Genomic DNA, 16,496 nt, shown 5'->3' on the forward strand with positions numbered 1-16,496 from the left:
GACATTGGAGTTTTCTTACCCAGGAGAAGCCTGGGGAGGAGAAGCAGGTGGGAGGAGTTGGGGATGGGTCGCATCATTAAGCCCCGCCCCCTCGCTGCAATTTGCCGTGAACGGGGCATATTTAAATAACGCATCATAAGGTCATTAGGGCACGCCCCCTACTTGCTGACCCGCCGGTCCGCAAGAAAAATCTCCTTATTCTGCCCACTTCACTATGAGGTGGGCAGAATGCGGGAGAAGTGCCTACTCTTCCAGGGGTGCGGGGGGTTACCCGAAAAATCGGGAGCCTCCTGCAACTTCCGGGAGGGTAGGCATGTATGTTGTAAGATCCACTGGGGCAGGGATTAATGTCCATGTTTTTATTAGACAAGGATTGCCAGGGACTAATGTCAGTAACTGAAATGTTCTCTGGGAAGCATGGTCTAATATGTGTGCACTACATAAATAACTGGTAATACAGAATATATATATAATACATTTTTTTTTTTTTTTATAAAATAGTGACAAACAGAATTCAATTTGCACCGTAATATAGATACATTTTAATCAAGATCAATCCACATTGATAAAATGACTCCCACCCAATAATTTAGGAAACCACTATTTAATCCAGTGATAATCTCACACATGCCTCCCTATTCATGTTACATGCATATAGGCTCGCCCAGCATACACCATGTATGTAGCACAGGGATATGGGCAGGTAACTGCCACTGATGGCACATGCCACTTTTCAAAGCTGCAGCTGGCGTCAGGGCAGTTTACTTTCAAACCACTGGTGGAAGAGCGACCGTTGGAAGCCAGGGATGAAGAAGGCCACCATGGAGAGGAGCATCAATTCCAGCAAGAAGGGGAAGAAGAGGTGCAGGAAGATATCATCAAGCTCAGAGGAGTTAAGCAACAATGAACGTGACATGAAGAGGAGCATCATTTCCATCTCCTCCTCCGAGGAAGAGGTGAAGGTCTCCATCAAGAAGGGGAGGAAGAGAGGGAGGAAGCCACCATCCAGCTCAGAGGAGTTTAAACATACTGGACATGACAGCAAGAGGAGGATCCTACCTGACTCCTCCTCGAAGGAAGAGGTGAAGGTCTCCATCAAGAAGGGGAGGAAGAGATGGAGGAAGCTATCATCCAGCGCAGAGGAGAGCAAGAATGGACATGACAGCAAGAGGAGAATTATTTCTAACCCCTCTGATGAAGAGCAGGAGGTCTCCATCAAGAGACAGAAGAGATGCAGGCAGTTGTCATCTTGCCCAGAGGAGAAGCCTGGAGATAAGAAGAAGAGCAAAGAACATCACGTAGATGCAGAGAGACAGGGTAAGGGAGACTCATACATACAAACTGTTATCATACAAACACCATGAATGACTTTTGGTAGGCTGTGCTATAGTAGACAAGTGCTGAGGCCTCTATATCTATACCATTATTTGAAAATACATTTACATGTATTTATTTATATCATGCTGTTTCTTGCATCAAAATCTAATTTAGTGGTATTTGTCTTAATAGTAAATCCAAGAATGCTTATAAATGACAATGTTTGTACTTATTAGTAATAGGGGGTTGCACTATATCTGGGCTGAAATATTGTGCCCCAAGGACTACAACCAAACTATTAAATATTGTGGAGAAATGTAACAAATCTTGGAGAGAGATAAAGGGGAGAGAGATAAAGTACCAACCAATCAGCTCCTACTTGTAATTTTTCAAACACAGCCTGTAAAGTGACAGTTAGGAGCTGATTGATTAGTACTTTATCTTTCTCCACTTTATCTCTCTCCAATGTTTGATACATCTCCCCCAAGAGTATTGGTAATGTGTAAAGCACCATTTACACCACATGTATTACTGTGCAATTAAATGCGATGTACTCCCGGGTGCGAGTCATCATGACAACGGCTGCACTTGACGGCATCCCGAATTCGCATTAAGTGTTCACAGCTCCGTAGGGCTCCAAGCAAAATTATGTGAATCCAGGCTCAGAGCGGGCCGCGAGGGGTGCGAAATGAAGCGCCATTCCTGGTGTTTTAACGTCATGGCAACAGTAACATGCACCCTTCGCAGTCATTTGGATTGACCCCTTAGTGTGTGGGTGATGTAATTGGATGTGTAGAGGCTAATGGGGAACTACCAATGACAAGGCGGCTTCAGTCACTTGCAGTGTGGGTAGTAATTGGAAGTACTGACTAATGTGAATAAGAAGTAAAGATTATGGGCTAAGGGCCTGATTCAGAGCCGCTCGTAAGCGGCCGCTCGTTCGTTCCGAGCGATGTTTGCCCAACTGCGCATGCGTACGGATCGCAATCCGCCTGCGCGAGCCAGTCAGTGCGGCCGAAAATCGTTTGTTCGCTAAATAGCGAATGCCTGCTAATATGAGTGACAGGAGGAGGCGTATGTGGGTGGTAACAGGGGAAGGTGCTTGAAAACGGGGAGTGGAGATCAGAACGCAGGCGTGCTTAAAGGTCAAAACGGGCGTTTTATGGGTGTGCATAATTAATACAGCAGCGTCACTGACCACGTCACTGGGTTATTTTATAGTCAGAACTGCTCGCAAATTTGTGGTAGGAAAAACCAACCACAAGAATAGCGAGCAGTTCATACGCTGGTCGATGTACTCGATTAATCTAATAAATAGCGGACATGACGTAGGATGCGAGCGGCCAGGGGGGCGTAGTTATCCAAAAAACGACCGCAAGTTTTGTACGCTCGTTCAGACATAGAGGCGTGAGCAGACCGCAAAGAGCGAACGGTTCATTTGAATAGCCACCCCTTTTTTTGGAACGAACGACTGCAAATAGCGACCGGCTCTGAATCAGGGCCTAAGTGTAATAGCCTGTGGGTTGCAGGCAGCTGCGAGATTTTGGTGACTTACCCGCTAGAGTTAAAGCAGCAGTAATTAGACATTATTCCCGCTTTAAATCTAAAAGCTGAATTGAGATCTGTAAATAAAGCTTAATATTAACATTAGTGTCCAGTCATTTAGTAGTCATTATATCTATTGCAATTGTGATGATCACTATCTGTGAGTATCAAGCCCATACACATATTTACATACATATTTGTAAAATACAGGATACAGAGGCGCCACCTTAATCCTTATTGTGTTAAAGCAGACGTCTGATGCAAGATTAAACAAACAAATAAAAATACTTTTTTAACTTAATTTTGCTATTCCCAGAACATGTGACCCATTACATCTGGGGAATTAGAAGAATTACACTGTACTTTAGGGTCAAAAATGATTTGTGCAGCTCCGTTCCAATTTCCTGCCATACCAATCATGTCTCGTACATTATTTGTCAATAATCAATACCATGATTTACTAATGATCTCAGACTCCACCCAACCATATGATAAATCCTCTGACCACATAACGTACTCAGCCAGTAATTATCTGTTACATCTTCTCCCCATCTGAAGATGGAATTACCCAACAGGACCAAGCAGAGCTGGATTGAGGCTTTGAGGGGCCCGGCACTTAAGGCTGGGGGTCACTAAAGACCAATATTTGGGATACAAAGTTTTGGTCATTGGGCCTGTTTCAGAATTGTACGTCTGGAGGCTGAAAACTCTCACTGCCGGCATTCCAGCTCAGAGTGGTGCATCCAAAGACACAGCATCAAATCACCATCTAACAGCCACGGGCCATCTTATACCCCTTTCACTTTGGAATCTCAGACTGGCAGCATGACCCGGCTTATTGCAGGGTCAATTATGTCACTGGCATCATGTGAGATCATCTCCAAGCGCTGGCTCTTCCTATGTTGCTAACGGGTCCCAAGTCACATCGACCCAGGTTATCCGTTCACACTGCACTGCGAGCCGGGATGAACCCGTGTCACTCGACCCAGGTTATTTCAACTGGGTCCTTCCACACTGCACAATAACCCGGGTTATTGCTTGCAGTGTGAAAGGGGTATAAGTAAGCCTAAGTTTACTAACAATGGCCTATGGAACGCCTCTGCTGGGGCCAGGAATTCCGCATCAGAAGATGGAGATCCTGGCCTTGGTATGTCTACAAAATGGGGGCAACATGTCCCCATTTTGTAAATCAATCACTGTCACCACCCCCACCCCCAAATGGCCACAGCATGTCAATCATGCTGCAGCTTAGGGGATACTGCAAGCGATCTCATGGACACTTATCAGAAAATGAGCCGTAAAGATCCTGCGCATGCGCCGATCACCCATCAGCGAAGCTGTAAGCAAATTATCAGGTTTGTGTACAACTCTGGATCAGGCTCATAGTGTGTGAGCCTTCTGCATGCAAATAAATGGGGACATGGCCATATATCACACACCCATTTTTCTTCACACTGGGGGCGTACACATTGCTTCCACAGCTGCTGGGCTGCCCCCTATGCTCATGTGCACAGCAGGTCCCAGCAACATTGTGATGGTTGGGAGGACATGTATACATATATAGTCATACACATATACACATACAGATAAACTGTCACACACATCATATACACATACATACAGTCACACACATATACACTTACAGATATACTGTCACACACATCATATACACATACATACAGTCACACACATATACATATATACTGTCACACACATCATATACACATACATACAGTCACACACATATACACTTACAGATATACTGTCACACACATCATATACACATACATACAGTCACACACATATACATATATAGTCACACACATCATATACACATACATACAGTCACACACATATACATATATAGTCACACACATCATATACACATACATACAGTCACACACATATACACTTACAGATATACTGTCACACACATCATATACACATACATACAGTCACACACATATACATATATACTGTCACACACCTACATATGTAGTTACACGTACAGGGGTAGATTTACTAAGCCTTGGAGAGAGATAAAGTGGAGAGAGATAAAATACCAACCAATCAGCTTCTGTCATTTTACAGGTAATTTTTGAAAAATGACAGTTAAGAGCTGATTGGTTGGCACTTTAGGCCTGATTCACTATGGATTGCTATAGCTGCACGCAGATCTGCTGCGAAAATATGCTAATGTTTGCATTCGCAAAGCCAACATAGAGGCACCCACTACCGCTGTCTCACATCTGTAATACCTCGCAGACCTGCGTATACACCGGTACCATCAAGTAACATCGGACCCTCATGCAGAATTACAGCTGCTCTGACCTTACTCAGAAATTTTAAAAGTCATCGCATGTACTCAAGCTGCGTATGCCGTCGGAGTGGCTAATTTATGCACGCCCTGGAAATTGCATTCAAATGGACAGGCACGTCTGTGGTTCTCCAACCACTCCCCTGTCACCACCCCCAAACGCTGATGTCCTGTCCCTCTGTCTGCGATGGCTTTATATCTGTATAAGTGATCACAGTACGATCGTAATGCTAATTCATGCACGTGCACTGCAGTGCATACAAGTCACTCAAGTCCTTTATCTCTCTCCAAAACTAAGTACTACATCTGCCCCTTATACACATACATACATACTGTCACACACACATACATACACACTGTCACACATACATACATGTAGTCAGAAACTTATACACACACATATATATCATACTGGTACACACAGTCATACACATACATACAGATAATCACACACTTAGGGAGGGATGTACTAAGCATTGCATTAGCGATGCGGTACATCCCGCCTGTCTTCATGTACATACTGCAGTTCATTACCGTGGTATGTACCTAGAATATCGCAAAGGACAGCTACCCCGATAAGAGCTGTCCTTTGCTATGCTGCCGGGCAGAGGGATTTCCAAGTTTAATACCCAGAAATCCCTCAGGCGTCCTTCTACGCATGCCCAGACGGCCGCGGGGGCTCATGGGAGAGATCCGATCAGATCCCTCCCAAGGAGGAGTGTCTCGAAAAGAAGCCCATTGGCTTCCATTGGGTAATGCCACCTACAGGTGGCGTTACCCATCGGGTTGATGCTTGCCGGTGCTTTGTACATATGGAGAATACGGTAAAACCCCTGAAAACTGCATTTTCTGGGGTTTTACAGCATTATCCTATTTAGTAAATCTTGGCCTTATTCATATATACATATAGATAGTGTTCCTCTTCCTCCCTCTTACCTTACATCATCATTTGGCACACTGGACATCATTCAGAGCCGCTCGCAAAATGTGAGCGCTCACTCTGAATGAGGGCGGCCGCTTCTATGTTCAGAGCCAGCCTCCTGGCCGTTCGCTATTCTGTGGGTGACCACCCATAGCTTTAGCGAGCGGCCAGGTTGATGGTCGCGATGGTCAAGACCATCGCGACCATCGGGGCTTGTGACGAGACCATTGTGGTAGGGTCTCGTCTGCCGCAAGCCCCAGTGAGCTTTCAGCTCTAATAGAGCCGGAAGCTCACCACTGACATCATGAGTGATGTCAGTGGGGCTGCCCCCAAACGGCAGGCGTTCCGTCAGGAATGCCTCCATTTGACCAGCCACCCCCCAACCCCGCATACAAAACGGTGCGAGCTGTCGATCACCATCGACAGCCGCCCCTTTTGTAGTGAGCCCCGGAGCGAGAGAATCGACCCGCTTGAGAGCGAATAGGCACTTGCGTGCGGGTCTGAATGAGACCCACTGTCTGTATCTGCTCCTGCTGCCTCTCCCCCCCTCCCCCCCATGCTGCTTCTACCACTCACTGTCTGTATAGTGCCATGTAGCCCCGTCCCCCTGTTCAGTCCCCCCCTCCCCTCCTCTCCCCCATGCTGCTTCTACCACTGACTGTCTGTATATTGCCATGTAACCCCATCCCCCTGTTCAGTCCCCCCCTCCCCTCCTCTCCCCCATGCTGCTGCTAGCACTGACTGTCTGTATAGTGCCATGTAACCCCGTCCCCCTGCTCAGTTCCCCCTTCCCTTCTCTTCCCCATGCTGCTGCTAGCACCGACTGGCTGTATAGTGCCATGTAGCCCCGTCCCCCTGCTCAGTTCCCCCCCTCCCCTCCTCTCCCCCATGCTGCTGCTAGCACCGACTGGCTGTATAGTGCCATGTAGCCCCGTCCCCCTGTTCAGTCCCCCCCCTCCCCTCAGTTCCCCCATGCTGCTGCTAGCACTGACTGGCTGTATAGTGCCATGTAACCCCGTCCCCCTGCTCAGTCTCCACCATCCTCATTTTCAACTTCTAGTTGTGGTGCTCTTTTGCACTGAAGCTGTAATCAAAGTTGGGGGGCGCCCTGAGACAGGAGGGCAGAGGGAAACTTTAAACTGGATCTGGGGCCAAGATACGATTTGTGGAGCTTGTTAGCTATATCTCCTTCCAGAGCTTCACACTTGTGTATATGACAACCTGCATCGATGCTCGGCAGAAAGTGACTCGATTAAGGGAGGGGCGACAGGGGTGGTCGTCCAGGGGCCCCCACACAAAGCGACACCTGTTCCCGGGTTGAGGGTCTCATTCAGACCCACTCACAAGCGCTGAGCGCTTGCAAGCAAGTCGATGTTGAGGCCCTGCGCATGCGCAGTGGCCACACTGCGAGTGTGCAAGCCCCGGAGCGAGAGAGAAATTCTCTTGCTCCGGGGCTCACTACAAATGGGGCAGCTGTCGATGGTGAAAGACAGCTTGCACCTTTTTGTGGGCAGGGTGGGGGGTGGCTGGCCAAACAGAGGCGTTCCCGAAGGAACACCTGTCATTTGGGGGCGGCCCCACTGACATCACTCATGATCATCAACCTGGCCGCTCGCTAAAGCTGTGGGTGGTCACCCACAGCTTAGCGAGCGGCCAGGATGCTGGCTCATTACAGAGAAACGGCCGCCCTCATTCAGAGCTTGCGCTCGCATTTTGCGGATGCAGGGGGGTTTCTGCGTACATAGAAACCCTCCCTGACTCACAACATTGGGGAAAGAGCCAATACGGCAAGCCCCGCCCCCATATACCCGCAAATCACTGCATTACATTGAGGGGGCGGGGCCTAATGGATCGAGGTGCCCGGCCCCTGTTGCAACCAGGACTGGTCCTGTAGCAGCTGCTGCATTAAGTGAAGGTATGTTTGTGTACTGTTTCAGTGTGTGTGTGTGTGTATGTATGTATGTGATTCTATGTGTATATGTGTCATGGTGTATACAGTATGTTATGTGTATACTGTGTATGTGTTAGTGTGTATGTGTATATATGTTCTAGTATCCATGTGTTAATATGTACCGTATATACTCGAGTATAAGCCGACCCAAATATAAGCCGAGCTACCAACTTTTACCACAAAAAACTGGGAAAACTTATTGACTCGAGTATAAGCCTAGGGTGGGAAATGTAGCAGCTGGTAGTGCCCCCAGTAGTAATTCCCCCTGGTAGTGCCCCCAGTAGTAATCCCCCCCTGGTAGTGCCCCCAGTAGTAATCCCCCCTGGTAGTTCCCCCAGTGGTAATCCCCCCTTTTAGTGCCCCCAGTAGTAATCCCCCCCTGGTAGTGCCCCCAGTAGTAATCCCCCCGATAGTTCCCTCAGTGGTAATCCCCCCTTTTAGTGCCCCCAGTAGTAATCCCCCCCCTGGTAGTGCTCCCAGTGGTAATCCCCCCCCCTTTTAGTGCCCCTAGTAGTAATCCCCCCCTGGTAGTTCCCCCAGTAGTAATCCCCCTCTGGTAGTGCTCCCAGTGGTAATCCCCCCCCTTTTAGTGCCCCTAGTAGTAATCCCCCTCTGGTAGTTCCCCCAGTGGTAATCCCCCTTTTAGTGCCCCCTTTAGTAATCCCCCCTTTTAGTGCCCCCTGTAGTAATCCCCCCCTGGTAGTGCCCCCTGTAGTAATCGCCCCCTGGTAGTTGCCCCCTGTAGTAATCGCCCCCTGGTAGTGCCCCGTGTAGTAATCGCCCCCTGGTAGTGCCCCGTGTAGTAATCGCTCCCTGGTAGTGCCCCTAGTAGTCCTCCCCCCTAGTAGAGAGAGCATAATAAAAATAAAAAAATCAACACTAACCTGAAACCCCCCCGCTCCTGGTCCCGCCGCTATCCGCTCCTCCGGCCGCTTTGCAGTATGGGAGAGACCTCGTCATGACGACGTCTCTCCCATTACCCACTGCGGGAGCCGGAAGATGGCTCCTGCAGTGGGAGCAGCAGCTGCCGCTGAGAGTTTCACAGACTCTCAGCGGCTGCTGATTACAGCAAACACGCAGCTGCCGGCTCCGGCGGCTGTGTGTTTGTGCTGTGTAGCGCTAACCGAACTCCGTCCGGTCAGCGCTACACTTCACTCGAGTATAAGCCGAGGGGGTACTTTTTCAGCACAAAAAATGTGCTGAAAAGCTCGGCTTATAATCGAGTATATACGGTATATATGTATTAGTGTGTGTATACTGTTTATGTGTGAGTGTATGAGAGTGGCAGCAGGAATGATAACAGTCACTGATAGAGTCCAACAAAGGTGAAGCATAACTTCATGATGATATACTTAATACAACCAGGGTGGTCACCAAACTGTCAGTGTGCATCTCACCGGACCCTAGAGCAGCAAGCCTAATCTCGACAGCTGTTTCGGCGCTGTGTGCGCCTTTATCAAGAGCAGAAAAGACTAAAGCACAATGAGCCATATAAAGAGCCACACACATTAGTGAACTCACCCACAGGTGCGCACGTCCACCCCTCTGTACACAACGGTTCCAGGAAGAGGCTGGACGCACACGTGGGGAACAACGTGTAACCGATCCACGTGACAAGCCCGATCACATGACCGGGGATGACGTGACGGTATCCTAGACAACACCAAAGCGGTAACCACGGAGCCGCATAATCATAATAAAGCCAAAAATAGGCAAGGCAATAAAGCCAATGATGCGTGCTAAGGGAAATATAATGACCCAAACTAGGTCATACCAATCCGCTAAATTAAGTGGCTATTAATGGCTCAGGTGCATTATAAACATATCAGGATGCCAGTAGTAAACACAATATGACACATAAACGACACATAACAATAGACAACACATCTAGCAATACCCAAAATACCCCCCCAAAAATAAATAAATAAACTAAAAAAATCTAACAAAAAACATATACAAAGAAACCTATGATGGAGAGCACAGGGTATATAGATTTACAGGAGCTCAACTACAAAAATCAAAGAAAACAGTTGAAATATTGACCCTCATTAAGCCCATTGGGTACAACAGTGTTCAATCGGTCAATCCAAAAGCTTTCCCTCTGTAGTAGGAACTTATTCCTGTCGCCCCCTCGTCTTAGGGGAAGAATGCAATCAATCGGCATACATTTGAAATCCTTAATGAGGTGTTTAGCTGTAGCGAAATGTATTTATTAATTGCATGAATATGCGGCTCCGTGGTTACCGCTTTGGTGTTGTCTAGGATACCATCACGTCATCCCCGGTCATGTGATCGGGCTTGTCACGTGGATCGGTTACACGTTGTTCCCCACGTGTGCGTCCAGCCACTTCCTGGAACCGTTGTGTACAGAGGGGTGGACGCGCGCACCTGTGGGTGAGTTCACTAATGTGTGTGGCTCTTTATATGGCTCATTGTGCTTTAGTCTTTTCTGCTCTTGATAAAGGCGCACACAGCGCCGAAACAGCTGTCGAGATTAGGCTTGCTGCTCTAGGGTCCGGTGAGATGCACACTGACAGTTTGGTGACCACCCTGGTTGTATTAAGTATATCATCATGAAGTTATGCTTCACCTTTGTTGGACTCTATCAGTGACTGTTATCATTCCTGCTGCCGCTCTCTGCTGCTATTATGATATTTTTTTGAATACAGCCTTTTTTTGCATTTAACTTATTGGATGTGCTGGTTCTTTGGATCTGCTGTCTACCATTATTATATGTACCGTGCACTCCCTCATTGACTTCTTTAATGAGTGCTACTGGGACTTGAACTCCCCTATATATATATATACATATATAAATTTATTTTCAGGACCTACCCCCCCTAAAAAAAAAAATCCTATGTTTGTCCCTGTCTTCATGTGGTGGGAGTAGGCTCTGTGTGGGTCTTTCAGGGAGGGGGGTGGGCTCTGTGTGGCTTGGAGGAGCTCCCACAATTTAGTTGCCCTGGGGCCCCCACAAGCCTTAATCCGGCCCTGATAGTAGCAGTGCTGTCATGTGACCACACATTATAGGCAAATGTAATGCAAACACAAATGTTGCAGACAGTCCTGTTTGTCACAAAAGGAAATATTTAGTTCACATACTTTAGATTTCTGATGCTATTGGATTAACATAGTTGATGAAATTAGAAAAAATTGTGTGTATATACTGTTATTATGAGCAGAATTAAATACTATAGGGGCAATTTAATTGTTTTGTGGGCGGTGATAATTAGTGGGCGCCAAGGGTTGCAATTTAATGATTTTGCGTACCAATTAATTAGACTAGCTGAGGGCTTCATAGGCATGAGGCTATATAAGAGTCCTCAGTTTTTTGTGATTGGTTAGTAATAGGGAAATTGTTTGCTAGGCAGTTTTCTCCTTTTTGAGGCCCTTTTTTCATTAGTTGACAGTTAGCCAATTAGAGTTTCAAGGGGGCTTGTATAATGAGTTTTTCTATTTAAGGCTAAATTTGAATAGGTTCAGCCTCTTTTTCAGTTGGAAGCCCCTCGATCCCTACCCAAAACCGTGTGTTTGTCCTTTACTAAACAATTTTAAAGCAGTAGGCGGGAAGGCGATACTAACCAGCAGGCACATGTGGCATAAGTGGTCGCTGTGGGGCACTTGCCCCTTTGAAGGACAGGGAGTGTGTCCTACCTATGCGGGGTGGACAATTGGGCGCTTTCTTTGCGGAAGCGTCTGGACTGTGCCATAGTAAGGGGTGGTGAGACTTTCACAGCGCAGGTTACGCATATTGAAAGGGGGGCATCTTAGTCGTCCCCATTTTTTGGTGAGAAGTATTTGGCTAGAGCTGGGTTGTGGTAGCGCCTTCTTTTGCCACCCTTTATTAAAATAAATTCATGCAATTAATAAATACATTAATTTGATTCGAACCAAGCAGTTGTTGTCAGTGTCGTTATTTTAGAGTTAAGTTTAGCATAAAATGGTTTTAATGTTTTTCACAATAAATGAATGGACGCCTTATTGCGGTCATCAGGCCTTATTAGACCAGGTTTAGACATGTAAAACGGATAAACCCGTCTACAGTCCTGGTTAGGGCGCCCAAACTGCTGTTTGGATGCTCTAACCACCGGTTTATTGCACATTTTTGCTCGCATCATCCAGAGGGTGCAAGCAGAAATGCTGGCGGCTATAATGCCCACGTGGAGCAACAATTGAATTGCTCCATCTGGTGCCCAAAACATATAGCTGACCAAAAAACCCCTAAAGGCCGGATTCAATTAGAGGTGAAAAGCCATGATCGGCGAAAAGCATCCTGGAGTTGAATAGGGCGATACTTCGTAAAGTGGCGAAAACCGCGCATCGGTGGAAACTTTTTGCCGATCTCGGCTTTTCAACGCTAATTGAATATGGGCCTTAGATTGACTGCAATTGGCACACAGTAGGAAGTAGGATATATGAATGGAAATATTTATGTAACTTGGCTGTCCCTGGTTGTCTGCTGTAATAAAAATGTGAGCTCAATTAGGCACTGCCACGATTATTAACACTTCATATCACGGCACAATTTTTTTTATTTCAAATGAAAGTAGCCCCACTATGTACTAAACTGAACCCGCAAGGACAGCGGTAGTGATAACCGCTGTCCCTGTGAGTTATTTCCCCAGCATTTTGGAGCAGTTTGTGAAAAACTCCTCCAGGGGAATCTGACACTGCATTGGAAGATCTCTCTCCTGAGAGTAAAGCCTCCATAGACTTAAAGCGGTTTACACCATCTGAAAATGATGTAAACTAATGGGGCCAAACTCCAAAATGATTTGCCTTTCGGAATTTGGGACATAGGGGTCAGATCATAGTCCTCATTGATAATAATGGGGACTGCGATCTGCAGTGCTAATTAGCCTTCTGCAGGAGATTTCTATGAAATGCCATGCATTAGGCTATTAATACATAGCAACAATTCATAAAATTATGTAGAAACTGCAGTTTCTACATAATTATATGAAAATAAAAACATTTGATAATTAGGCCCCTTAATGTTCTATAATATATGGGTGTTATTGAAATGTTCTCATCTCACTTTTCCATTAGGAACCAGCAGTGCTCAGTCATCCTGCCTCAGCAATGAAGTCTCTCACACCATCCAGAGACTAACGTTCTTCCGTCAGCTAGGCCAGGGTGGCTTTGGAAAGGTAAGTAATAAGGTTTTATTTGTCACAGGGGAATTACTGTATGTCTGAATTTGGATGTTAGTACAGATGAACAGAGCTACAGCACAATTTCATTCAATGGTAGCTTTGATTTGTCAATCCACCTAATGTTATTCCACACTGTACTTGCTGCATTATATGTAATTTATAGTGCTGGGTCTGTGATAGTGTCAATTCATTGTGCTCTGTGGGGTTGTTGGTGTATTATTAGGAGACAGTATTTGGGGTTATAGAAAGCATCTAAAGATACTGTAGACATTCAGGGCCTGATTCAGAGCCGGACGCTATTTGCGCTCACTCGTTCAGAAAAAGGGGCCGGCTATTTAAATAGAGCGCTCGCTCTTTGCGGTCTGTTGACGCCTCTATGTCTGAGCGAGCGAACGAAATATGCGCTCGCTATTTTGTAAAGACGCCCCCTGGCCGTTCGCATCATACGTCATCTCCGCTATTTATTAGATTAATCGAGTACATCGAAAGGCGTCTGAACTGCTCGCAGTGCTTGTGGTTGGATTTTCCTACCGCAATCATGCGAACAGTTCAGGCTAAGAGACAACCAAGTGACGTGTTCGATGACGCTGCTTTGTTAATTATGCACTCCCATTAAATGCCCGTTTTGACCGTTTGGCACGCCTGCGTTCAGATCTCCACTCCCCGTTTTCAAGCACCTTCCCCTGTTACCACCCACAAACGCCTCATCCTGTCACTCAAATTAGCAGGCACTCGCTATTTTGCGAACACACGATTTCCGACCGCACTGACTGGTTGGCGCATGCGCATTACGACCCATACTCATGCGCAGATGTGCGAACATCGCTCTGAATCAGGCCCACAGTGCAAAAGTGTAAAGTTTAACCTCATACCACTTTAAAATTACCCAGTGCCAGATTAAGGTCCACATATGCCTGGAGCTGAAAGATATAAAGGGCCTATGGTCTGACTAGTGATGTCATGGATGTGACCTAGGGATGGCCATCGACCATTGATGATTCATAATCATTGATGGTTTATGGCTGATGTCGAATGCTTTTACCATCGATGGGGGAGAATCAGATGGTTTCCCTTCATCGATGGCACAGCATAAACAATTTTTTTTTTTTACAAGGTGCCAGGACACGGAGCACAGCACCTCCCCTACACCTGCGAAGCCCTGTCCCCAGGTTCTGATTGGCCCACCATTGCATAGTTGGTAACCATCGAGGGGCCACTTGCTATATCGTCATCGACGGTAACCCCACCAATGGCCATCCTTAGTGTGAGGGTGTGGCCTGTGCTGTGCCCCCCCTCACCCCCCCCACACACACATATATATATATATATATCTAAAAAAAAAATATATATATATATATACTACCATTCAAAAGTTTGGGGTCACTTAGAAATTTCCTTATTTTTGAAAGAAAAGCACTGTTTTTTTCAATGAAGATAACATTAAATTAATCAGGTATACACTCTATACATTGTTAATGTGGTTAATGACTATACTAGCTGCAAACGTCTGGTTGTTAAAGGAATATCTACATAAGTGTATAAAGGCCCATTTCCAGCAACCATCACTCCAGTGTTCTAATGGTACATTGTGTTTGCTAAGCGCGTTAGAAAACTAATGGAATATTTAAAAAACCCTTGAAAACCCTTGTGCAATTATGTTAGCACAGCTGAAAATGGGTTTGCTTGTTAGAGAAGCTATAAAACTAGCCTTCCTTTGAGCTAGTTGAGTATCTGGAGCATAACATTTGTGGGTTCAATTATACTCTCCAAATGGCCAGAAAAAGAGAACTTTCATGTGAAACTCGTCAGTCTATTCTTGTTCTTAGAAATAAAGGCTATTCCATGTGAGAAATTGGCAAGAAACTGAATATTTCCTACAACTGTATGTACTACTCCCTTCAGAGAACAGCACATACAGGCTCTAACCAGAGTAGAAAGAGAAGTGGGAGGCCCTGGTGCACAACTGTGCAAGAAGACAAGTACATTAGAGTCTCTAGTTTGAGAAATAGACGCCTCACAAGTCCTCAACTGGCAGCTTCATTAAATGGTACAGGCAAAACGCCAGTGTCAACGTCTACAGCGAAGAGGCGACTCCGGGATGCTGGCCTTCTAGGCAGAATGGCAAAGAAAAAGCCATATCTAAGACTGGCCAATAAAAGGAAAGATTAATATTGGCAAAAGAACACAGACATTGGACAGAGAAAGATTGGAAAAAACTGTTATGGACAGACGAATCGAAGTTTGAGGTGTTTGGATCACATAGAAGAACATTTGTGAGACGCAGAACAAGAGAAAAGATGCTGGAAGAGTGCCGGATGCCATCTGTCAAGCATGGTGGAGGTGATGGTCTGGGACTGCTTTGGTGCTGGTAATTTGGGAGATTTGTACAAGGTAAAAGGGATTTTGAATAAGGAAGGCTATCACTCCATTTTGCAACGCCATGCCATACCCTGTGGACAGCGCTTGATTGGAGCCAATTTCCTCCTACAACAGAACAATGACCCAAAGCACACCTCCAAATCATGCAAGAACAATTTAGGAAAGAAGCAGGCAGCTGGTATTCTGTCTGTAATGGAGTGGCCAAAGCAGTCACCAGATCTCAACCCCATTGAGCTGTTGTGGGAGTAGCTTGACCGTAAGGAACACAAGAGTCCATCAAGCCAATCCAACTTGTGGGAGGTGCTTCAGGAAGCGTGGGGTGAAATGTCTTCAGATTACCTCAACAAATGAACAGCTAGAATGCCAAAGGTCTGCAATGCTGTAATTGCTGCAAACGGAGCATTCTTTGGAGAAAGCAAAGTTTGAAGGACAAAATTATTTCAAATAAAAATCATTATTTCTAACCTTGCCAATGTCACTTATGTGTCCGGCACTCCTATTGCCCAGATGCAATCGGCACTCAGGGAACTTTTAAACAGATGAGTTAGCAGTAAACACTTGCATTCCAATCTCTCAGAATGTAATTATCTCCTCAGGGAACAGTGGGCTTGATTGAGAGTTGTACGCAAGCCCGATAGTTTACGTACATCTCCGATCTTTGTTATTCTGCACATATGTAGGATCTGTACTGCGCATGTGCAGATCTGTGTCTGTGACAATGGTCACAGTGCTCTCCAAACCGCAGCATGACTGACATTCTGGGCAAAATTTACTAAGCGGCGGGTTCTAACCTCCGGCGGTTTGGTGGCGGTTTTGCTATCCGCAGAATTACTAAGGCCAAAACCGCTGCAAAACCACCGTCATAACACATTTTAGAATAGAATAGAACAGGGCTGTCATTTAGAAACC

General features: G+C 46.1%; 1 protein-coding gene across 1 annotated transcript in view; it reads left to right on the forward strand.

Annotated features, from left to right (window-relative positions):
• The first annotated feature begins 821 nt into the window (after window positions 1–821).
• Window positions 822–16,496, forward strand: part of LOC148517636 (protein kinase C delta type-like) — a 59,624-nt gene continuing 43,949 nt past the window's right edge. The window contains exons 1-2 of the mRNA XM_088478489.1: window positions 822–1,317; window positions 13,102–13,202. Of these exons, the coding sequence (XP_088334615.1) occupies window positions 822–1,317; window positions 13,102–13,202 (597 nt within the window). The remainder of the gene's footprint in view (window positions 1,318–13,101; window positions 13,203–16,496) is intronic.

The sequence above is a fragment of the Taudactylus pleione genome, unplaced genomic scaffold (assembly GCF_031769625.1).
Source record: "Taudactylus pleione unplaced genomic scaffold, aTauple2 ptg000214l, whole genome shotgun sequence".
In the NCBI taxonomy this organism is placed as follows: Eukaryota; Metazoa; Chordata; class Amphibia; order Anura; family Myobatrachidae; genus Taudactylus; species Taudactylus pleione.